The sequence below is a fragment of the Pristis pectinata genome, chromosome 5 (genome assembly GCF_009764475.1).
Source record: "Pristis pectinata isolate sPriPec2 chromosome 5, sPriPec2.1.pri, whole genome shotgun sequence".
Classification (NCBI taxonomy): Eukaryota; Metazoa; Chordata; class Chondrichthyes; order Rhinopristiformes; family Pristidae; genus Pristis; species Pristis pectinata.
This window is the reverse complement of record NC_067409.1, coordinates 78,297,192-78,323,315: the sequence shown is the minus strand read 5'-3', so window position 1 is coordinate 78,323,315 and position 26,124 is coordinate 78,297,192. Positions and strand designations below refer to the sequence as shown.

The 26,124-nt window shown below is 41.0% G+C and overlaps 1 protein-coding gene across 1 annotated transcript in view; it reads right to left on the bottom strand.

Moving 5' to 3' along the window:
* scgn (secretagogin, EF-hand calcium binding protein) overlaps positions 1-25,836 on the bottom strand; it is a 47,213-nt gene extending 21,377 nt beyond the window's left edge. Inside the window, exons 1-6 of the mRNA XM_052016556.1 lie at positions 25,661-25,836; positions 22,649-22,719; positions 10,281-10,376; positions 6,357-6,446; positions 1,132-1,188; positions 403-480 (exon numbers count right to left, since the gene is read on the bottom strand). Of these exons, the coding sequence (XP_051872516.1) occupies positions 403-480; positions 1,132-1,188; positions 6,357-6,446; positions 10,281-10,376; positions 22,649-22,719; positions 25,661-25,733 (465 nt within the window). The 5' untranslated portion in view covers positions 25,734-25,836. The remainder of the gene's footprint in view (positions 1-402; positions 481-1,131; positions 1,189-6,356; positions 6,447-10,280; positions 10,377-22,648; positions 22,720-25,660) is intronic.
* Between the last annotated feature and the right edge of the window lie 288 nt (positions 25,837-26,124).

The window sequence follows — 26,124 nt, the reverse complement described above, 5'->3', positions numbered from 1 at the left end:
CAAAAAAAAATCCCTGATTAAAGGGAGCCAACGGATTTATTTCCAGTGAACACCATCCTTCAACTTCCTGTGCGGGCATACATCTGTAAAGATTCCTGGTAACATTCACGGGCAGCTGACGTATTTATCTATAGGAGCTGTGTTCAAGTTCACTCCTTTATATCCACTAAATAGAAAGAAAATAAACAGTACTGTCCAAACCAGTTATAACTGCATCAGATAGAACAGGTAAGACATTCAGGCAATTGGTTGCGGATAGAGTGTTTGGTTTGGGGCACAAGCAGCAACTCTAGAATAAGTGAGATGTGAAATGTACTGCCCACATTCAGGCACAGATTTATAAAGAAATTAATGACTTTGTGTGGATAAGTAGAGTTTGTAATGGGTTGCAGAGGTGCTCACCATTGTGTCAGTGTACTCATCCAGCTTGTCATCTGAAATAATTTTCTTGTGTCGAAGGAACAAATCTCTCAGGAAGTTCTGTTGATTACAATAGAAGCAAAAATAATAGTCATCTAGCATTCAATTAACTGACTCCTTCTTCTCTGCAGTTTTGGTTTTCTATATCCAAATGGACAAAGGAAAGCAATAGAAAATTTGGTTCCACTTCCTACTTCCTGCAAAAGGTTGCTGGCAAATATCACAAAGCTGGTGGGGTCTTCTGTCTTGCGCCGGGTTCGTCAGCTTGGTGTCAGTGTAGTTTATCACTGAATTAGCAAGTTATGTCAGATTTAATTCGCAGAGTTGTGCAACACAGTAACTTCAGCTGGAAAAAGTGGGCCCACTGAGAACTACAATTTAAAGAGCTGCTGCCGTGGCAGGAGATCACACTGGTTGCTAAGCTCAACCATACTGAAGGCCTGGGATTCACAACATTAATGTAGGGCTCTTTCTATATGACATGCAAGAAAATCACTCTAGGGGGCTAATATAAACTAGCATGGGACCCCTGCATAGCACCATATACTGAAGCTTTTCTAAAGTCATTAGGACTTCTAGGCCATGAAATGTTTTGCTACGCAAGGTGAAATGGGACTTGGAAAGAAGTTTGGGATAGAGAAAACCTTATAAACCTATTGGTTGATAGGTATTATAACCAGGTCCCATGCCTTTCCATTCAAATCTACTTACCCGAAGTTCAGAGGCTGAAATGTATCCACTGCTGTCTGCATCATATTTACGCCAGATCTAAAAAGGACAAGAGGTATAAAGTGTATCAGAAATTCCAATAGTTCTACTGCTACCATGAATGCACTGCAGATTGCATTTATTGTTGATAAGCACCATCTGGAATGCCAACACCCCCTCCCCACCACTTTGTCATTCTGATGTTAAATTCTCACTGCTGTTCAAGAACCAAGGGCTTCAAGAACCATTAACAAGATGAACTGAAATGTCTCTCAATCCAAGTGCATACAGTCTACTCCTCATAAACTAATCTTATGCTTTCACATATAGTGGTTTAACATAAGCAGCAACACTCTGCGATTTTAATGGTAATAAACTGAATTTCTAGAAGACTAATTTAAGACTGAATCAGGATTAGATGACGTTGTTACTGAAAATAATGTCATTTGGTTTGGATTGCAAGGGACAAGAAAGCAGAATTTGTGTTTGTTTTTACTCGAACACCATTCACACATAGACTTTACTCATGCTACACACTCATAAATAAAAAGGAAATTAAAGTCTTGAATTTACATAATTGTCATAGAGTGCCCCAAAGTCTGTGAGGCACTATTGAAATGAGGTTACTGTTGTAAAGTAGAAAATAAGCAACAAAATTTACACAGTGAAATTGGTATTGGTATTGGTTTATTATTGTCACTTGTACTGAGGTACAGTGAAAAACTTGTCTTACAAACTGATCGTACAGGTCAATTCATTATACAGTGCATTGAAGTAGCACAGGGTAAAAACAATAACAGAATACAGAGTAAAGTGTCACAGCTACAGAGGAAGTGCAGTGCAGGTAGACAATTAGGTGCAAGGTCATAACAAGGTAGATTGTGAGGTCAAAAGTCCATCTCATTGTATAACAACTGTTCAATAGTTGAACAGTCCTATAACAGTGGGATAGAAGCTGTCCTTGAGCCTGGTGGTATGTGTCCTCAGGCTCCTGTATCTTCTGCCTGATGGGAGAGGGGAGAAGAGAGAATGACTTGGGTGGATGGAGTCTTTGATTATGCTGGCTGCTTCAGCAAGGCAGCAAGAGGTACAGACTGAGTCCATGGAGGGGAGGCTGGTTTCCATGATGTGCTGGGATGTGTTCACAACTCTCTGCAGTTTCTTGCGGTCCTGGGCAGAGCAGTTGCCGTACCAAGCCATGATGCATCCAGGTAGGATGCTTTCTATGGTGCATAGATAAAAGTCTGGTGAGCGTCAAAGGGGACATGCCAAATTTTTTTAGCTTCCAGAGGAAGTAGAGGCGCTGGTGAGCTTTCTTGGCCGTGGCGTCTATGTGATTGGACCAGGACAGGCTATTGGTGATGTTCACTCCTAGGAATTTGAAGCTCTCAACCCTCTTGACCTCAGCATCGTTGATGTAGACAGGTGCATGTACACCACCCCCTTTCCTGAAGTCAATGACCAGCTCTTTTGTTTTGCTGACATTGAGGGAAAGGTTGTTATCATGACACCATGTCACTAGGCTCTCTATCTCCCTCCTGTACTCTGACTCATTGTTATTTGTGATATGGCCCACTACGGTGGTATCATCTGTAAACCTGTAGATGGAGTTAGAGCAGAATCTGGCCGTGCAGTCATGAGTATATAGGGAGTAGGGAAGAGGGCTGAGAACACAGCCATGTGGGGCACCAGTGTTGAGAATCATTGTGCTGGAGGTGTTGCTACCTATCCTTATTGATTGCAGTCTGTTGGTCAGAAAGTCAAGGATCCAGTGGCAGAGGGAGGTGTTGAGTCCCAGGTCTCGTAGTTTGCTGATGAGGTTGCTTGGAATTATAGTATCTAAGGTGGAGCTCTAGTCAATAAACAATCGTTTAATGTAGGTGCCTTTACTGTCCAGATGCTCCAGAGATAAGTGTAGGACTAGGGAGATGGCATCCACAGCAGATCTGTTTCGGTGGGAGGCAAATTGCAGTAGGTCGAGGTTTTCTGGGAGGCTGGAGTTAACGTGTGCCATGACCAGCCTCTTGAAGCACTTCATGATGATGGATGACACAGCCACCAGTCGGTAGTCATTAAGGAATGTTACCTTGTTTTTCTTAGGTACTGGGATGATAGAGGTCTTCTTAAAACAGGTGGGAACCACAGATTGAAGCAGGGACAGGTTAAATATGTCTGCAAATACCCCCACCAGCTGATCAGCACATTATCTGAGAACACGCCAGGGACACCACCTGGGCCAGATGCTTTCCTCGGGTTCACTCTCCGGAAGACTGATCTTACGTCCTCAGCGGTGACCATGGGTTCAGTTGCATTGGAGGCTGTCAGGGTGGGTGGTGACAAACCAATCCCCTCCTGTTCAAAATGTGCATAGAATGCTTTAAGCTCATCGGGAAGGGATGTGCTGTTGTTGACTATGCTGCCCAAATTTGTTTTGTAGCCCATTATAGCATGTAAGCCCTGCCACAACTGACGGCTGGTCTGGGACTCTACTTTGAACTGGTATTGTCTCTTCCCAAATTATCAGCAAGATGATCATCAACTTTGATGATATTGGTCACTGCTCCAGGAAAAATGTCCTGCTCTTAATCAAATGTTTCCCTTCTAATTTCTAAAATACTTCAGAACAGAATGAAAAAAAAACCAAGGCTACTTCGTTATTTTTTTCGGTCTGGCAACTCAAGTCAAGTAAAACTCTTTTTCCCAGCTTCGTGTTACTCCTCTTCGAGATGCCCTTCATCACAGTTCTGGCTGCCAAACCCTGACACAAGAACAATACTCCATTAATTTTAAAAGATTTCATCAATCTCCTCACTGATGCCTGAAAGCAGATAGAACTGACCTGGTTTTATCAGTTTCCGTTACCAGCTTGGGGCCTCTTTCATACACTTCACAGTTGCTTGCTTTGAAGGGGCATGAACAAACGACACAACTAGTAATGCATGCTTGGAAAAATCAAACCCATAAGATCAAACAGGACTGGATACTCCTAATCTGTACCTCACCACCTCCACTACACTAGATTAATTTTTAGCTGAGTAACTTATTTCCATCTCTAGCTTTTCTAAGTCTGAGCAAAGGCACAACAAGCTGATAGGCATCCTTTTGTATTGTTTATGACACTGCAGAAAATTTTCTTTAAAAATAAAGTATTACATTTGTGTTATATTTGGCAGTGTGAAATTCTCCAGTATGAACTTGGTGTTGAAGCTATTTGATAGAAACAACTACCTTCAGATAAAGAGCAATGTCAAGCTTGTAGGCACCAAAAAGTTGATGTCATCCTCAGACAGTTCCTATGTAAAGGAAATCAATGACTTTCTCTGGGGGAGATGTCGTGCAAGATGGCAGGTTTCATGAAATTTATTCTTGGGTGCAAAATATTATGTGACCCACCCAATCATGTTGGTTCCATTTGATCGAACTCCTCAGGTGTTGATAAACCAGAATGGATATTAATATTCACAACATAGCCATTTATCAATTTTTCTCTCTTATTTTAATGCACTACTAAATGGTTAACAGCTCTACTAAAACAATAAGTCAACAGATTTTATGATTGCAAACCTAAACAATTTCTGTGTGGTCACAGCAATTAGAATCACCAAAGAAATTTTTGTAAGGCTACTTCTGATGTGCTGAATCGTGTCCACTATCTTTAGGTAAAGCACCCATTAACTGCACCTTCACCCCATCTCCAAGGTTTCCAGATTGCAAATATTCTACTGTGTATTTGTTAAGAGGTCATCTCATTGAAACCTACATTATTACTATGGGCCTTGACAGAGTGGATGCAGTTCAATTTTCCCTTAGAAACAGGGTCACAGTCTGAAAATGAGGGGTGGAACATTGAGGTCAGAGATGAGAAAAGACTTCTTCAGCTAAAATGCTGGTGAATCTTTGGAACTGTCTCTCCAAAAATATTATGGAGGTTCAGTCACCGAATATATTCCAGACAGCAATCGACAGATTTAGTAAGAGAGTTAAGGGTTACAAATTCAGTGCAGAAAAGTGGTTCTGATGTCAAAGATCAGTCCTATTCTTATTGAATGATGGAGGCAGGCACAGAGGGCCGAATGATTTACTACTAATTTCTTGTGTCTCTGTTTTACTACTGCTACTATTTCTTTGGTTCTTAGTCTACTGTGTTATTTGAGAAAATGTATTGCTTCACTGAAGTCTAAAAAATAGGTGATTGTTACTGCCTTGACATTTTGGGAGGCAGTGTTTCTGCTCCAGAGCTTGCATACCAGCTCAGGGCCAATTGGATTCTCTCTCAATTCACAACACACCCAATTCCAATCCACAGCTGCCATTAGCTATACAGACCTCACTGGTTCCACTGAAAACTGCCCCAATATTTAGTGCCTTGGGTCTCACCACTTAGGCCAGGATCTTGGCTTGCATGTGAATTTCTGGTCACAGTTTCAGAAGTCTCAGGTATTCCCAAAAGATTCTTCACTTCACTACTCATTGGTATGCCTTGATAGTGAGCTTCTTTTGCCTGAGGGGCAGGAACTCACAACCAAACTTGATTCTCCCCTCTCCCAGCAGGCCTGGGTGTTTAGGAAGAGGAGACTGAGCTCTCTGATTGGCAGTGTTCACTTTGTGGATTAACGTCTGTGTGACTACAGACTGGAAAAAACATTCGGGCATGAATGTCACTGAAAGAAAATTGCACCTGGGCAAGTAAACTGATTACAAATTGAGCAAGTATGTTCAGAATGCTGGATTAGGAAATGGCTCCAACCCACAGGCAAAATCTTATAGGTAACAGATGTGGTTCATCATGAAGACAAGACCTATAGACTGCTGCTATTATTCATGATGTCTGTTAATGACCTGGGCACCAAGGCTGGGAAAATGATCAGTTTCCCAAAATTGCCTAGATGTGCTCAGGGAGTGGCTGCATATTTACAAAGGCATTTCATGGCCTGTATGTGGTTAGGCCTTCACCCAATACACACATAATTTACGGGTGACATTACTGGAAAAAAGTCAAGTGAGAAAAACGTCTTGATGTTATTGTATATAAGATGCTGAAGGATCGCGACCAATGTAGAGAAACAATTCTTAGCGCAACCATATCCCAAACTCGCTTACAATTGATCCAACTTGCAGAAGGAAAACCTGGAGAAATTATATAAGGTTTTCTGCCCCATGTTATTTTCTTAATGTCTATATTTGAATAGATTAACCTCCAGGCCTAGGCTCAGAGATGAGTTACTTACCCGCATGAAGTCCACACTATTGTCCAACGGGGTTTCACGTCGGAATAGCAGAAGGAAGTTTTCATCCTCTGGTAGGATCATGTTTGCCAACTGCGGAACAAGAAGATCTTAACTCACATGCATTTCTTTTTCTGATTGTATTGATACCTTGGTGGAGCTGAGGATCAGCTTCACGTGACTTAGCACCATGGGCAAATATTTCCTAACTGACCTCAGGAAAACAAACAAATCTCTGAATAGGAAATATTTAATGTCAACAGGTCAACTAGTCTCCTTCAGCACTATATGAATCTGATTTGCATTAAGCATGTGATGTTACAGCTCTGATTAGTTAGAATCATTTGAAATGTTTCAAAGTCATCTTCATCCCATATATCACCACCTAAAAAAAAGTGACCATTGAGATAAAAAACAGAAAGTGCAAGAAACACTCAGCAGGTCAGGTAGCATCTGTGGAGAGAGAAGCAGAGTTAATGTTTCTGTTTTAATTTCAGAATTCCAGCATCTATAATTTTTAATAATTTTTATTTGCTGACCACAGTAAAACAAAATTATTTACTGACCACAGTATACAAAATTATAAGGGACATTTTTAGGGTGAATAGTGGGAAAGTCTTGCCCATAATGGAGATGTTTAAAACCAGAGGGCATAGGCTTAAGGTGAGGAGTAAGAGGGTTAGAGGGGATCTGAGGAATTTTTTTCCCCATAGGGTGTTTGGAATCTAGAACACACTGCCTGTGAAGGTGGTGGAGGCAGATACTCTCATAACATTTAAAAATTATCTGGACAAACACTTGAATTGACAAGACATAGAAATCTATGGAGCAAGTGCTGTTAATTGGGGCCATTATAGAAGGGTATTTGGTGGTCAGCATGGATATGATGGGCCAAAGGATCTATTATTATTACTCTGTGACTGTATGGTCATTGAGAACTGTGCAGCTGAGACCATTGAACCATTGATCTGTTATATAATTTTACAAAAATAAAGGCAACACCAGAAAATTTACGAACATCACAGTAAGATTCATTTTTCTTACTGCTTTCATACTTCAGTTCCATTGAAATTCAGTTCCACTGCAGTCAAAATGTGTGCCAACAGTCAAGGATGTCCAAGGACAGAACTTTTACACCAGAGTGGTTCTACTTCTGAGAAAGAGCAAAGCCATCAATAAGAGATTGTCAGCAAATAAATCAACCAATCCAGAGACCGTTGGAATGGAACCTGTCAGCACATAGTGTAATTGATCCATTGAAAGAGAGGTTGAATTAAGGAAAAGGGATTATATAGTTAGGCTGATGGGAAGGTATTCAAATGAAGCATAAAAGCCAGCACTGGCTGGTTGTACCAATCTCCCCTCTCTGTGTTGTTCAATCTGTCGAATGGTGAATAATTCTCCTTACTGTGGTGTAGCCATCATAGTGCTGTCTGAAGACAGGAATTGATTGAAGACCAGCTCCCTCCTCACAAACACCATTAGTGAAAGCTTCCTTAATTCTTGACCACAGACAATAGATAGTAGCAAGAGATTTCAAAATAGGTACAGTGATTTTTATACCCCCAAAATTTCTGCTTCCATGATTTGTGAGACCTTTTATTGTGAAACAGACAAGTACAATTTCTGGGTAGCGTGCACGGCCACAGATACATAAAGGTACAATTAGAAATGAGCAAGAAATGATTACTAAGACTGTGGTGAGGGGCTCTTTAGTGTTAGAGGCAGGTTTAAAAGATGGGGGTATTGGTGGCAGGGGAATTGATGTTAAATTGTTTAATGTGTCTCATACATAGAGATCTGCAGGATTTTCAAAGTCATGCAAAGTGACAGGTCTGGTCTGCTTAATTAAGTACGTGTTGGGAGCAGGTTTCCATGCACAGTTAAATATTAAGTTCCATGTAAATTACAAAGTTCTACAAGACAGTAGTTCTGCCAGCTGTCACTGTTAAACACACCGAGCCTTCCTCCTTGACCTGCACTTAGCCAGGGAATAAAGTAGAACTATCAGCAGATGAATTGAGAATTTTGAAATGGTGATTTTGTTAGGCAACAGAGATAAAGGACCAAGATCTGCAAATGGAAACACATGATGCAATTGAATAGGAAAACAAGCTTCAAGGGCTGAGTGGCCTTTTCCTGCTTCATCTTTCCACGAGATGGTGCCTCACCAGTCCTTTTGGAAAATGCTAAGTATTCTGAGCAGTTGTTTGATTTTGCTTTACTAGTTGAGTATTTTTTAAACAATGTGTGCTTCTGACATTATAACAAATTCATCCGGGTAGAATTACCCCACAGCATGATGAAGCTGAAGCAACATCATTAGCACAGTCATTCATGTCAGGAGTCTTCAGGATTGTGTCTCGATTATCCCTTCAACTAATCCATATGAAAACTTTTGGAGGGCTTCCAATGACCACATTGCTCCTGGTAGCAAATGTTTAATTTCCATTAGCTGCAGGATTGTCAAATTATGAAATTAAACAATCAGAACAGATACAACAGTATTGTTGAAGGAGATATCTTTCTAAGCAGAGATTAGAAAGGTTTCTCCCTTCCTCTTATTAGTTTATGGGGCGACCAGCTATTAAAAAAAAATCAAGGGACCATTCTTAAGAGTAAAGCACTTTTAATAAGGTATGTTAATAGTGGAAAAATAGGAACAGATATAAGCCATTCAGTCCTTGTGCTATTCTGCTATCCTGTCAGTCAGTCTCTGCCTTCATTCCATTTATCTGCCTTGGCTGTACATTCCACAGTTCTGAAGCTCACCAAAAATCTATCAATCACAATTTTGAAATTTTCATTTGATTTATTCTCAAAGGGCCAGATCTACTGTTCCCACACCAACATTAATGCCAGGACGTGCATTTCTCTGAAGAACTCCCAGCTCCCAGCCTAAACCAGTGATGGTATCTTCCTCCGTATGGCCTGAGCAGCTGACTGCCCTTTTGCTACTCTGGTGGACCTTTTGTTGAGTGCAATAGAGCAGCACAAACTTCCACAGATTTCCGTTCTCTTGGTTTGGGAAATCTGCTCACCTAGCTTGGGGAAGGTTAAATCTGGAACAAGTACAACAGTCCCATTGATGAGAATGGGAAAAATCAGCCGCCAGGAGAGAGGTAAGTACATAGAACAGTACAGCACAGGAATAGGCCCTTCAGCCCACGATGTTGCGCTGAACTAATTAAGCTAATGACACGTAATCCCTTCTGCCTGCACATGGTCCATATCCCTCCATTCTTTGCATATTCATGTACCTATCTACGAACCTCTTAAACACCTCTATTTTATCTGCTTCCACTACCAGCCCTGGCAGCACATTCCAGGCACCCACCACACTCTATGTAAAAAACTTGCCCCACACATCTCCTTTGAACTTTCCCCATCTCACTTTAAATGCATGCCCTCTAGCGTTAGAACAAGTTTAATTATTTAATTAACTTTAATGACTTCAAATGTTTTTAAGAGTGTGCATGTGTGTAAAGGTCAGCGAGATTTTTAAAAAACGTATTCATTTTTCAGGACCTGGGCAAGGCCAACATCCCAAATTGAGAAGGTGAGAGTGATAACCACCCACCTTTTGGTAAAAGAGTCAACCACTACCTCAAAGTACTTATGTATGGTATGATATGTCTGGATGGTATGCAAGCAAAAGCTTTTCACTGTATCACAATACACGTGGCAATAATAAAGCAATTACATGCCCTGGTTTTAAGGTTATTTTCCCCCTGTTCCTACCTCAGCATCAGGGAAAATATTTTCTCTGCTTTAAACCTATCAACCCTTTTATTCAGTTTAAACAAATAATTTCACCACATAATCCTCAAAGAAACACAAGATTAGTGTAAGCAACCCATTCTTGTAAATTCACTGCATGACTCATACATTACACACATGGAGACAAATCTGCTAGGACTCATTTACCTCCTGGATCTGCAGCTTCCCATCAGCAGTGACATCATATGCAGACATAAATCGCTCTTTCATTTTCTGGACCTTTCCAACACTCAGGTCGCTGCCCTGGTAAAGTCAAGCAAAGAAGAGGCACGTCTGTTAGAACTGAATTCACTTAGAATCACAGAGCACAGAATCAGGCCCTTCAGCCCACTAAATCTGTACTGACCAACAAGTACTCACTTACACTAATCCAACCTACACGAATCCCATTTTATTTTCCCCACATTCCCCTCAACTTCTCCCAGATTTACCACTCACCAACATACTAGGGGCAATTTACAGTGGTCAATTAACCTACCAACCCTCATGTCTTTGGGATGTGAGAGGAAACTGGAGCATCTGGGGGAATCCAGAGAAAAAATGCAAGTTCCACACAGAGAGCACTGGAGGTCAGGATTGAACCCAGGTCAGAGGAGCTGTGAGCCACCAGCTCTACTATATGTGCCACTGTGCTGCCCTGTGATTTACAGCACCCGTTCACATACTTTTTCCCAAATGGCTGCTAATGTGATTCTAGCTCTCTGAAGTCTGTGTCAACACTGCTTGAGCTGTGCACCTCAGAGAGAGTACACTGCCCGTGTCCGGCCTTTCAAATTACTACTTATGGTCCATGTTAACATCAGCTCCCTTCATACTTACACATTGTAATGTCTTCCAAACCAAACGATTTTTGGGCACCGAAGTTGTGATGACATTAGTTGTGTTCTGGCTGACAGTTTTACCATCAAACAGGGTATCCTCACCAGTGATTCTACCTTCACCATCTGCCATTGCAGGCACCAAGGTGTGTTGAGCATGTAGCAACACACAAAGTGCTGGACGAACTCAGGGGGTCAGGCAGCATCTATGGAGGGAAATGGACAGTCCACGTTTTGGGCCGGGACCCTTCATCTTATGTCTGCTGTGCATGTAACAAAAGTCCCCAGAGTCAAACCTCTGCTCAAAGTGCAAACCCATGGCAAACCAGCAATACAAAATAAATGTTGCTGGCATCGGCGGTCAGAGATCGAATACAACATCAAAAAGAATGCTATCCTTTAGGCAGAGCCAAAGAAATAGGCCATTTGGCCTTTTGTATTGGCATTTATTCTCCACACACATTTTCCACTGTTATCTTCCTGTTGATTGATCTCTTCTGCCCTCCTCCTTTTCAAAGACCTCCCACTTTGCATCCACCTTTACTCTCCTTTTCCCTGAAAGACTTAAAACCTGTTGAATCTCTAACTGAGGAATCATCAGCAAGATGAAACATTCACGTTTTTCTCTCTCTAGGTTCTTGCCAACCTACTGAGCTGCTCCAGATGCTTCTGTTTTTATACCAATTGTATCAGGCACTGATGCTTCCTGCAGCCAGGATGTACAACAAAGGCAGTGATTTTTCAGACTTTTTGTGTATTGCTCCAGATCCCAGCATCAGCAGAATTTCTCGTGTCACTGATTTTTCAGAGTCTGAGGGAGGGGTCTTCTGGAAATACCAATGTACATCTGAGAACCACCTTGTCCCAACATCAGAAAGACAGTAACAGCTATGCAAAGGAGAACCATACCAGCACTGCAGAAAACATAATGTACACATGAACATTTGAGTTAGGAGCTGGAGTAGGCCACTTAGCCCTTCAAACCTGCTCCCACCTTTGATAAGATCAAGGCTGATTTGACCGTAGTATCCAGTTTGCATTCCTATCTGTGCTTTTGCCTATTAAAAATATTCAAAGACTCTGCTTCCAACGCCCTTTGAGAGTTCCAAGGATCACAACCTCTGAATGAAAAAAATTCACCTCAGTGCTATCTTAAATGGGTGACCCTTAACTTTTAAACAGCATGCATTGTATAAATAACTTAATAATTGCAAATTAAAAACAAAGTCATATAGGACTGTCAGAAACATTATAACCCCACGCCAGCCCCTCAATGGACTTGATACGGAATTTGTGAATGGCCTGTCATCAGTTGACAGCGTAGTTGACAACACAGCAGCAGAAACTGCTGGTGAGGGCAAAATGGAACAAGGGGTGAAATCACAAGAAGAGGAACTTGATGCTATGCCTTCCAATCTGGAAGTCTGCTTCCTGGATGTGGGTTTGGAGAATTGTGGAATGGCAATGGAACCTCTTGCATTCTTTGGACGAGGAAGCTTGCCACCTTCACTTGCTTTGTAGGTACTTTCAGCTCGTCACCAATTTAGTATGCTCTTGACTGCCACCTGATGCTAGCAAGGTGTTCAGATGTATCAATGGTTCGGGAAGGCTTGGCACTAGTGCTTTCTCAAAGCAGCAAATGCCACATCCTGAGATTATATTTGTTGAACATTGGGTAAATTACTGTCACATCTGGTAACTGATTAATTTTACACAGAAATCCTGAAGTCTCTCTCTCTCTCTCTCTCTCTCTCACACACACACACACACACACACACACACACACACACACACACACACACACACACACACACACACACACACACACACACACACACACACACACACACACACAGAAACAACACATACATACACACAATACAATCATAGCTGCAGACAGAATGCCAACAGAGAAATGCCTCTAAAATGGTAAATAATTTGCATTCAAACTCAAAGGTTATCTTGACTTACCGAGTGTAATCACAGGCCTATCCAGTCTCCTCCAAGTTCCACACTTAGAGGTGAAACCATCTACATAATTCCATGTTGCAATGTTGCTTTAACTTCAGTTATGAAATAAAGTTTTTAAAAATTTCATTAACATTAGAGCTAAGTCATTTATTCTAATCCCTCTGAAAATAACCTTTTACATCACGTTGTTGTAAATAAAATCCTCAGTTACCGAATTCTTTACGATACTTTACACATTACGTGAATTGATTCAGATTCAGATTCAGAGTGCTGAATGCTAATGTTATTGATTTGCATTCCTGGAACCAAAGGTTGCCAGCTGGGAGTACGTGTTGAAAATTTAGATGTAAAGATCAGTGTCATTGAAAATCTGTAAAACTGTCCTTTAATTTATTTGAATTTTTATTCAATAATATTAATAATTCCAAGGTCAAATGAATCTAGGAGCAGAAGTGCCTACTCATAGATGCTGGGTTAATAGTCAAAATAAATTGCCCTAAACCTGGATGAGTGGGAGAAGTTGGGGGAAGTTGATGGGAGTGTGGGGAGAATAAAATGGGATCAGCGTAAATGAGTGCTTGATGGCTGGACACAAGGAACACAAGAACACAAGGAAATAGGAGGAGGAGTAGGCCACCGAGCCCCTCAAGACTGCCCTGCCATTTACATGATCATGGCTGATCTACACTGGCTTCAATTCCTCTTCTGTGCATAGTTCTCCATAACCTTCAATTCCTCAAATATTTATCTACCTCCATCTTAAATGTATCTGTTGATCTGGTCTCCACTCCCACCACCTCCCCTCCCCTCCCCTCCCCCCCCCCCCCCCCCCCCCCCCCCGTAAAGGCAGAGAATTCTAGAGATTCACCACCCTCTGAGAGAAGAAATTTCCATACACCTCAGTTTTAAATGACCAGCCTCTCATTTTGCAGCAATGTCCCCTTGTTCATGACTCTCCCACTAGTGAAAACATCTCAACATCTACCTTGCCAAGTCACCTTAGGATCTTATACATTTGAATACGGTCACCCCTCTTCTAAACTCCAAGGAGTTCAGACCCAAACTGTCCAGCCTCTCTTGATAGGACAACCCTCTCATCCCAGGAATTAGACTGGTGAATCTCCTTTGGACTGCCTCCAATGCTACTATATCCTGGGTTGAAGGGCCAGTTTCTATGTTGTATGACTTTATGACTCACAGTATATAGCTCATGCAGGTAGACCAATATAATAACAGTATAAGGTATGCATGCACATATAATTTATACACATACACTCTTGGTTCTGATCAGACCTTTTCCTTATTGTCTGCATTTCGCACTGTGATAGTTTGGCCTTGATAGATGCCATGAAGATCCACCAGAATTAAACCAAGGCTGGGGTTAAATGATGATCCAGGTTTGCATAAATGTAGCTCGTATTTCTTACATTTCATTTGAGAGGAGATTTAATTGCTTCTAACAAAGAATTGTAACAGGTACAGAGAAAGCTATTTCCTTTTCTGAGGGCATTTCAAACATGAAGGGATATAATATTAAAATTTGAGCTGAACTATTCAGGAATGGTATCAAGAAGTCTTTTCTCACAGAATGGGCACAGGAAATGTGCAACTCCCCCAACAAAAAGACTGGGATTGGGGCAGTGGGAGGAGGGTGTGTGGGGTGGAAGAAATTATCCATGTTAAGATTAGCAGATTTGAGTTATCTGAAGGTATAAAGGAATGGTGATCAAAATCAGCTAAATTGCTTTTGAGCTGCAGATCAATCATTTTCCAGCTGATGGTGAAGTAGATTTGGAAGGCAGAATGACCTTGCTTTGATCAATGCACATGTAATTATTCCCAAACATTTAACTTACACACACACAGGCCAAACTCATTTGTTTAAAATAAACTAGTTAAGTTGATGGACTTAAACTGACTCAAAGGCAGAAGGAAAGGACAAAGATTGATATCAATTTAAAACAAAAATTAAATTATGAAGCAAATCGACCAGCTGGAAATGCAATATTCTTAAAGTTAATGGTTCGCCTAGACTTTGGAATGGTCCTGGTTGAAGTTAGATGCCAGCTAATGCAACAGCAAAATCTCATTTTAGCATAATACTGGGTTTCCAAGTAATTCAATTACCATATAATGACCTACTCACGATTCTCCCAGTTTCTCCCAAGAGCATAGACTCTCACCAGCAGTATTGTTAATGGCTGGCAGCAGCTTTAGGACTCTGCAGCTGGATCACTGTCATGCTGGATGTTAGCTTTTCAATTAAAGAGCAAATGTCATGAACTTGTTTATTTGGGACTGAGCCACATGCTGTAGGAGCAGGTATCAGGGTATCTGGTGATACAAGGAGCCCAGTGGCACCCAAAGTACTGAAATACAGTCCTGGTTGTGTGAAGCTTTGAACCACAAGACCAGCTTGGTTATCCACTCATGCATTTCTTAAACAGCACATAATAAGTGATAGAACAGCACTTGCAACTAATCCAAACTCCTGACTTCTCTGAAAGTGTGCATTGATCAGAATTGGTTCTAAATGAAATCTGATGTTGTTCACAAGCGTTCCAATATCATTTTGGACCCTGCCAACAAAGGTTTTTACATTGTACAGAAGAAAGTAGAGACAATGTACGCTAACAATAGAAAGTCAGGGTTCATTTCACTTATGCATCATGAGGCCAGTAAAATAAACTTGGATATTTCATTCTGCATTCCACCATTAGCACAAATTCACACTCCCAGGGGGGAGGTACACGTTGAGGGTGCCGATCACTCTCAAGTATTTAGTTTCGCCTTGGGAGTGTGAATTTGTGCTAAATTTGTGACATTTGCTCCTCAATTGAAAAGCTAACATCCGGTGTGACAGTGCGACAGCTGAAGGGTCCGAGAGCTGCTGTCAGCCATTAACACTCCAGCTCCATTCCTATATCAAGCTCCTGCTGCATCTGGCTCTCTGCTGATAGCGTGCAATCAGTAAACTTACTCTATTGCTCCTTGACTTAGATTTTCTAGAAAATTTTTGGGAGATGTGTCTACTGTGATGGGAGGTCTTATCAAAATCAGCATGGTTCCATTTTGTTACTTTAATAGGTTATTCATCTTTCGTTATGTTTAATGCCTGCAATAAAACTGCATGACCAATGAAAAGGAACATGAATTAAGCACCTGCCACAGTAAAAAAATTATTATTTGGTTACATTGGTGAAATCAGCATTAGAAAGAAAGAACCTGCATTTATATTGTGTGCCATCAGAACACCTTACAACAATAAATTCTTTCTGGAAGGTTATCAGTGTTCTCAAATGGGCCATGTGGTTGGCACCGAGCATAGCAAGCTCCCACAAAATGTAAATGATTAACAGAAGGGGACTGAGAAATCCCTGACCTTCTAATAATGTCATAGATCTTTTATATTCTTCATATATGTGAGGGATAGGGGCACCGACTTCCCATGGATAACAAAAAAAAACAGGGATATCACCAAGGCTGCTGGCAATGACACTGAGGTTGCAACGATCTACATGGTCAAACCCTTCATGGATATAACAGCTCCAATATCAGGTTCAGTTTGCAGGATTCAGCATGTCAAAATAAACACACGCACTTCAGACCCTGGTTCCAGCCACAAATCTGACTTCATTCCTGACCCCTGGTGTTCCCAACCTGATCTCGGCTCTGCCCACACACCAGCTATTGATATTTCACTATTTGTCAACACAAGGCATCAAATGCAATCTACTTCACAGCAAACAGGATTCATCAGACACCACAGCTGGAAAGAGTGCAGAGGAGATTTACGAGGATGTCGCTGGGAATCAAAGGACTGAGTTATGGAGAGAGGTTGAGCAGTTTGGGACTTCTTTCAATGGAGCATAGGAGAATGAGGGGTGATCTTATAGAGGTGTATAAAATCATGAGGGGCATAGATAGGATGAATGCACACATTTGTGGCCAGGGCCAGGTCCAGAGTGTTTGTATATTTCCTTCCCCCTTTAAACTGACAGGGTTGTCTAGAAAATTTATTACAGTCGAATTGAATTTATTTTGATACGCGTAAGTACCAAATTCAGACTTACTTGTACTATATTATACCACTGTATAATGTGCAAAAAAGAAACACAAAGAAAATGGGTATTTGGATATTATCCAATATTTGGATATTTGAAGGGCACAGATAGTGTCAAAGCACAGTTACTTTTTCTCAGGGTTGGGGAATCAAGAACTAGAGGGCATAGGTCTATGGTGAGAGGGGAGAGATTTAATAGGAACCTGAGGGGCAACTTTTTCAAGCAGACGGTGGTCAGTGTATGGAATGAGCTGCCAGAGGAAGTGGTTGAGGCAGGTACGTTAACCACATTTAAAAGGCACTTGGAGAGGTACATGGATAGGAAAGGTTTTGAGGGATATGGGCCAAACATGGGCAACTGGGATTAGCTCAGATGCGAATCTTAGTAGCATGGACCAGTTGGGCTGAAGGGCCTGCTTCCATGCTGTATGACTCTATGACCACAGGCAAGGACTCTGGAAAAACAGGACATTTACGAACTCTCCCAGTGATACATGGCAAACCACACAAATATGCAGATCTGTAGATAGTAAATCAGTGGCAAATGAGGACTTAGTTCACTCATTGTGATCAGTGATAATTAAATAACAGTCTGTTTATTTTCATATTTGCATATGAAGAACTTGCATGTGCAATCTATGCCAAAGATTCAAGGTCGTGTTATTCTTTCAATGGGATATCAAGCAGAATCCTCTCCACCTATGGTGCATACCAATCCCCCTCAAGATGCTGGAGGATATCAGCAGGGCAGGCAGCATCTGCAGAGGGAAATGGACAGTCAACGTTCCGGGTCGAGACCCTTCAACTGGACTGAAAGATAGAGGGGAGGTGGCTGGTATAAATAGATGAAGGGAAGGGGTTGAACAAGAGCTAGAATGTAATGGCCACACCCCTCCTCACCTGGATCCACCTCGTTCCAGTATCTGCAGTTATTTGTGTCCCCATCATGAAATAGTTTCCTAGAAGCTCACCACTCATCTGCATGCACACAAACAAATGCACAATCACCACTTGGGCTGGATACTGATCAGCTCCCTTTATCTACAGAAGGTTCAGGACAAAAATTGCTGCCTTTTGGGATAGGCAAAAGCAAACTAGGAATTAAGTACATACTTTGCCTTCATAGACACAGGTATTGTTAACTTTTGGGATGTTCCTGCAAGATAACATGATTCACTATGAAATAAAAGCAGAGGATTCTCAGCGGGTCAGGCAGGATTCATGGAGAAAGGAACAGATTTAATGTTTCAGGTCAATAGCCATTTCATTAGAACAAAGAAAAATTAGAAAAAAATTATGCAAAGTGAGGGAACAGAGGAGGAAAGAATAAAAGGGAGGGTCTGTGACAGAGAGGGATGTCCAGAGAGATTGTGTGACAAATGGGGTGAAAGTGCAAGGTGAAGGAAGGTGGTAAAAGGACCCCAGCACTTACTGGTCTTATCTCTGAGTCCCAACCTGTGCACTATTTTGCCTTTGTATTTACCTTGATTTTGTCTGAAATTGTTAAGGTAACCACGTGAAAGAAACACAGACAAGTGACCAACACAAACCAGATAAGAAATCAGCAGAAGCGGTTCAACGGCAACACATCTGCCATTTAATTTTTAACTATCTTCCTAACATACACCAGACAAGTAAAAGGGAACTTAGCCTGAAACCATTGATGAAGGGAGATTGACAGCTAGAGTGGCTCAGTGGTGCAGCTAGTAGAGCTGCTGCCTCACTGATCCAGCGACATGGGTTTGATCCTGACCTCTGGTGCTGTCTGTTCTGGAGGTTGCATATTCTCCTTGTGATCGCGTGTGTTTCCCCTAGATACTCCTGTTTCCTCCCACATCCCAAAGACATGCTGGTTAGTATGTTAATTGACCACTGTAAATTACCACTTAGTGTAGTAGATAATAGCTAAGAATGTGGGAGAGAATAGGTTACAGGGAAATGTGGGCAAATGGGATTGCTTTCAGTGCTAGCATAAGCTTGATGGGCCAAAAGGCTTCCTTCTATACTGTAAGGAAATATGAGGTATGTATATGATGGCTAAGCTTGTTATTCAATAGGTATATGCGAGTTTTGCATTTGTGCAATTGCTGGGCTGTGTTTTGTATGCATTTATTGCACTATAAATGTATTCGAGGCTTGTTTTTATATACAATGTTTAAAGACAACTTCTTTCACCTTGTTTGCTTGCTTAGCAAAATAAGTCAAAGGTATAAGACTCGATGATATATTCTAAAATTTTTGTGGATGAAAGCGCGCTGTAATTTGTCTGAGGTTCCATTCTCCTCTCCCTGAGGACCACCATTAACTCTTTTTAATAAACAGAATTGCAACAAACTTGATAAATTAATAGAAGGAAGATGTTCAGATGAGCCATCAATTTAAACACATGGATGATCAGTCTACATCCAAAAGTGCTTTCATTAGATAATGTACCTTGTGTTAACAAAGCTCAAGACTTGAGTCTGAGTACTGACCGACCAATGTGAGCATATCAAACCCACAATGGTCGATCAAGCCTACACCATGCTCATGATCTGATGATGGTTGTGGTGTAAGACACAGTTTATCCACCCTCATCTCACTGTTTATTGGTTCATTATTGTCACATTTCTCAAGATACAGTGAAAGGCTTTTGGCTGCTTGTCATCCAGACAGATCATGCCATACATAATTGCATCAAAGTAGTAAAAAGGAAACAGAATGCAGAAAATAGTGTTTCAGTTACAGAGAAAGTGAAGTGCAGGTAGACAAATAAAGTGCAAGGACCACGATGAAGTAAATTGGGAGACCAAGAGTTCAAGAGTTCATTCTTTTACATATGAGAGGTCCGTTCAGGAGTCTGATAACAGTGGGGTTGAAGCTGCAATTGACACTGGTGGTTCATGCTCTCAGGCTTTTGTACCTTCTGCCCAACAGGAGAGGGGAGAAGAGAGGATGACCGGGGTGAGAGGGGTCTCAATGGAGGGGAGGCTAGTTTGTGTGTCATATATCTCCAGGGCTAATGGAGGAAAAAACACCTCCGGAAACCACTCTCCAGCATGAAGATCTAAACAATCCTAGTAGAAATGACCAAATCCGATACTTTATCGATCAATGGCAACTTTGTACGAGTTCAAGAGATATCTATAAATTAATAGATGTAAGCCTATTTTCTGTGTTAGATGTTGATATAATAAAGTAAATCAATGGTAATATTATGAGTTCAATGATAAGCAGATGTGGGTCCATATCACAAACAAGGACCACTGTTGGTTACATTTTGTTACAAAACTGGACAAAAATAATAGGTGTTACAATGAGGTTGGGATTTAGCGTAAGGTTGAATAGAACACACTTTATTCTGCATTTATTCCATTCTATAATTGACTTGAATGAGTCTGACACTGCCCTGATGATTTACCAAGATCAGCTGCAATGGTGAGCTTCACTTAAAGATAATGAATATCAGGAATATTGCCATATATAGCTCATCATTTCCAGCTATTGCTAATAAATGAGTTTTTCCCAAGCAAAGCAAAATTAGCTCTGGTTGTCAATAATGAAAAGTAATATAACAGAGTTAAAATTAGTCTACGTAAAATTGTTTTACATGAGTATAAGTTCGCCAAAAATGTTCAGAGCTGGTGACTCACTGTAATGAGCACCCTTGTGCTATACTCTACTCATACTTCCAGAACCTTGCACTGTTGTTTGATGGGTCATACTGAAGTACTACAGTGGTGCTGCATTGCACCTCAAGGGAGCTAGTTTATATATTAAACTGTATCTAAATCTTGAAACACTTAATCTTCTGCACTTTCCTAAGCAAAAACCCCTTGACAGTACCAGGCTTTTACTTTATCCATTGAAAAATTAACTAATTTCGAATTGATACATCTGTTCTGAAAACTAGATTATTCTTTTGTCTAAAAGTCAAACATTTGACCTCTATTTGACTGAATAATAACCATGACAGAAAGTGTAATCTGATATTCTGCATAAACATTGCACAGCATATTTTAGAACAGAACCACAATTCTATTCAATACATGCCCTATTGGGAGATGTCAGTTCAATCCTTCAAGTTCTATAATTTATTTTGCTCTTTCAGTGTGCTCCTAGAACAGGTAGACTGACAGCTTCAATACTTATTTGCTTCAGCTTGAATATAATTGTCATCTTCCATTGGCTGGAATACATAAGCCCTACAAAGTCTGATGATAACTTGGGGTTGGATTAGATTTTTCACAATATGAAAATTCTCATTGATGTGTAAATTTCACACTTGTGGCCACACTTACGCTGATCCAATCTTTTTTTAAGCAGTAGCAAAATGGAGGCACACACTTCTGCCTTTATTCTAAGATTTGATTTTAATGAGTCATTTAATATTTTACTTTTAATTAATGCTTATAATTTATTCCAAATTTTGCTTTTGTTTTGCAGTAAGTAATTACCTTTGATTCATCCAAAACATTGAAAAGAGTTTTTAAAGATCTTTAAACTTCAATTGGCCTTGGGTTGTCTCAAGGCACCTCACAGCCAGTAAATAACTTTTGTAAAGCAGTTAACCAGTCAGCAAACTTGCCACATTAAGATATCGCAAACAGGGAGGCAAATGACCAGTGGTGGTGACTGAGAGACAAATATTGGACAGGTCACTGGGTGAAATCTCCTACGTTTCTTCATATAGTAAGAAGAATCTACAATACAGCAACTGAGAGGACACATCAGACTCTGCTTAGATGGCACCCTCTGTCAGCACAGATGAATCTCAGGACTGTGCTGGACTGTCAACCTCCATTTTCTGCTCTGGCAATGAACTTGAACCCACAACTTTCTGACTCAGAGGCAAGGGTTTGGCCACGAGCCAAGGCTTATGTCTATCAAGCATTGCTATAATAAAATGAAGATGGCCAGATTTTACTGGAATATTTTTTCAGAAGAAGAACACAGCGCTTGATAATTTTTCCAACATCTTGTAATTTTCCTTGGATATGCTACCACTACTTAAAGGCAAAGTAGAATTTTTCATATGCTCCTTTCTACTTTTGACTGAGCTTATCTCCTATGCTAACACCATCCTGCTTTGCATTAAGGATGTTAGAAGCCACCCAACAGCTATTTTGCTTGATTGGTCAGATTTTCCCTCGCAATTGGCTCACTTCTGCGATGACAATCGATCTGTACTTGCTGCACAGCATGGCTGATCTGCCACATGGTCAGCAAGTTAGGTTTCAAATTCCCATTTTTAAAATATATTTGGTGGTTAATTTAATGCATCTGTCAAATTCTACTTCATAAGCTGAGAGTCAAGCAGCAGAGAGTAGAGAAAAAGATAAGCCGTTCAGAATTTCAGAATATGGGAAGTCAATGCAATTAGGTTCAAAATATAGAATGAACTGCGCAAACAAGTAAACCCCCCCCAATACTATGTTCAAAGAAAATTATTGGATTGTTGAATCTTTATGATCCCCCATCAGCTATCACTTGGCTGTCTTTGCAAATATAAACTGAGGTGAGCCAGAGGAAATGGTTACCATGTCACTTTATACTGTTTTATGGATATAATTTTCATGTTTTTTCATCAGTCGACATCAGAAAACATTATTTGTTGCCTTAGAGACGTTCCTGATGTAGTTTACCCAAGAACAGCAGCAAGATGAATTAGGATGTATACTCACCTCAGTACCAAGCTTCTTCATGAGGTGGAGGAAAAAATCATCCAATTCTTTGCCTTCAATGTATCCATTATCTAGACAGATTTCAACAAGTAAAACTGTTTACAGAAGTACAAAATAAGATGGTAAAAGCAACTATTTTCTAGAAATTCTTTCCAAAGCACTTTTGTTACAGAATCAACAATAAGGGAGCAAAAAACTACAGTGGGTAAATCTGCATTTACCCAGCGCACATTAACACCTTATGTAACCACGATCAGATCTGTACAGTCACAAGCATGGTCAGTCAGAGACTGAGACAACTTACCATTAGGTAGACGTCATGAAGTTGCCTTTTATGATTCATGTTAAAAGAGGTTTCCTTTCAAGTTTGCTTTTGTCTGCTTAATAGAGGTACAACTCCTCATACCATGGGATGGAAAACAACTCAGTGAGCAGGCTAAGTGGGTTGCTTTAATGTTGACGGCAGGCTGAATAATAGACATCACTTTACCTTAACCCACACATCTATTTAAGATCTTCTTTAGCAGTGTAGTAGTAATTCTGCTTGGTTGCAGCTATATGCACAAGGACATGCAGAAGGTAAGGTGAAGTGACTGCTCTCAATGATCAGCTTTCATCATGTTACAGGATGCTTTGAACAGCACATACAGTGCATTGAATGGAAATAAAATGGCTCTTCCCTAACAATAATAGCTAAGGTCCCACTGTCCTTGAAAATGAGATTAAAAGTACTTCTACATCACTAAAGGAAGATAACTTTTGAAATGGCATTAAATCTAGGTCTACACTTATTAAACCACAAGCTCAGGACAAATGCAGTATCTTATATTTTACTTTAAAATGCAGATTGTGGCTTACATTTTTATTTTACTAAAAATGTTTAATAAGTGTGGAGCTAGATTTGGTGCCATTTCAAAGCCCATTTTATTTTCTAACATGGAAATATTTTTAATCTCTTCTCATCTTCAAGGAGACTGGGACCTTAGCTATTATTGCCAATTTACTTTCAACCTGTTCACTGCATGACTCATTTAGAGTACCATATTGCACAGTGGAACCTGGTCTTTAACAGCATTCACTTCATCATGCCTTATGTCTAAATTCTGTTAAGTGGTGCAGAGCCACTTGAGACATGTTAACTAGGAAACCTGGTCAGTGTCCTGACAGCACAATTCATTGCAAAATGCAACAGCAAGTACAGGGATGGTTAATGATGCAAAGCAAACAAACAGGTGCATCCAATCCATGGACTTTAACCTCACCATTATATAAAACAAACTTGAAACATGTTTACACATCACAACAGTGATAAAAAAAATTAACCTCTTCTTTTTACGCAGTCTCTCATGGCTGAGGACAACCTGCTTCCACTTTTGCGGGTTCTAAGGTGGTTGGTGATTCACAGGTGGGACAGGAGGTGTTCGGTGGGTTGGGAAGGTGGGTAGAATGGGAAGTGGAGCATTCCTACCCCTTTCACTGAGCTCCTCTGTGTGCTCAAAGAGCTGAGCTTCTCAGTTTCAGCCTGGATGCTCCTACATTTTGAATGGTTGGAATCCAAGAATTCTCATGAGTCGAAGAAGATGTTACATTTTTTCAAGATAGTTTTAAGATTTGATACCACCTTAGCATCTGCTTCTTGTATCAGCCTTTTATTGGCAAAATGTGCAGCTGGTAGAGCTGCTGCCTCACAGCTCCATCAACCTGGGTTCAATCTTGACCTCTGGTGCTGCCCGCATTGAATTTGCAGTTCACCCTGGCACTGCATGGGTTTCCTCCAGGTGCTCTGGTTTCCTCCCACAGCCCAAAGTCACCTGGGTTGCTAGGTTAATTGGCCACTGTAAGTTGTGTAGGTGAGTGGTAGAATCTGGAAGGAATTAATGGGGATGTGGAGAAAATAGCTTACAAGGAAAATTAGTGAGGGATGGGATTTCTCTGTGAGCTTACATGGACTTGAAGGGCCAAAACAGCTTCTTCAGTGTCATAAGGAAATAAGAAAGTGCCTTTATAAATGTCAGAAATGAACATTTGATCAACCTGCTCCATTTGGACACTTTCTGCTAAAATATAAAAAAAAGACAAACCATCTTCAAGAGCATGTTATTTTTACACAGAGAGTGGTGGGTGCCTGGAATGCACTGCTAGGGGTGGTGGTGGAGGCAAATATGATAGAGAAGTTTAAGAGGTTCTTAGATAGGCACATGAATGTGCAGAGAATGGAGGAGTATGGACCAGAAGGGATTAGTTTAGTTAGGTGTTTAATTACTAGTTTAATTAGTTTGGCACAACATTGTGGACTGAAGGGTCTGTTCCTGTGCTGTACTGCAACGATGGTGCAGTTGTTTTTGCAGATACCTCCATCAACCCGAAGAAAACCTTCTAAATTTGGACAGGGTTTGTTGATCTAAGTGAGAGGATAAATAAGGATAAAACCGAAATAGCTGAAAACGCTCAGTAGGTCAGGCAGCACCTGTGGAAAGGGGAGCAGTTCAGATCGAAGAACCGGAAAGGTGAGGAAAACAAGGTAGCTTTAAGGGCAGAGAGGGCGAGATAGGGACGGACAGGACAAAGGGAAAATCTCTGATAAGGTGGGGCCACCATCGCCGATGTGAACTTGATCAGAATGAATGTCTGCTGCAAGGTTTGAGTAATCAAAGAGGTTGAATTCATCCAAGCGGCTTCAATAAAAACTATGTCAGACTGGAATCTTAGTACTGATGCAACTTAATAAACCATGGTAGAACTGGGCGATAGTCAAAGGCAGTGTTCTCTGTCTCAACAGCCCATCGGGCGCAACAATCCTTGTCTTCTGAGGAGATCGATTTGATTGGAAACATTTGCATGACCTTAAAAATAATTTCCATTCTATAGCCAAATTAAGAGCAAAAAAATTTTGATTTTTTTTTCACACATTCGCTTTCTGCTAGCGTTATCTCACTCATTCGTCCCCCTGTGGATCGAGGATACAAAGGGCATTTTGCACCGTGTGTGATAAAGTAAAAAAAAATGTTTTACCATCAGCATCAAATCGTTGCCAAATCTGCAGGAATCCGACGGCGTCCAAGTTGTCGAACCCCGGGCTGTCCATGGTGCTGACGAGCGATGGAGAAAGTTTCCAACTGCTGCCTGCCTTCTCTGATGGGTCGACTGTGGCCCGCGGGCGAGAACAAGGTCTTCTGCGTGGCGCTAGATCTTCCTCCACTCCCAGAGAAAAAGAATAAAAGTCCACGGAAGATCAGAAGGAGCCAAACAACCAGGTGCCAAGCGCTCCCTGGCCGGTCCGCCCTTTGCTCCTCCGCCCTGCTGACGGGTTCTGAGCTCCTCCCATCTCGGCATCCGATTGAACAGTGTGCACTCACTTGGAGCACCCGGCAAAGTCTGCATTGGAAGGCTGTTTGGAATAATAAATCGCCCGGGGCTGCTAAGCTCGCGTACTTCAGAGATCTGAGACACAAGAGACTGTAGGTGCTGGAATCTGG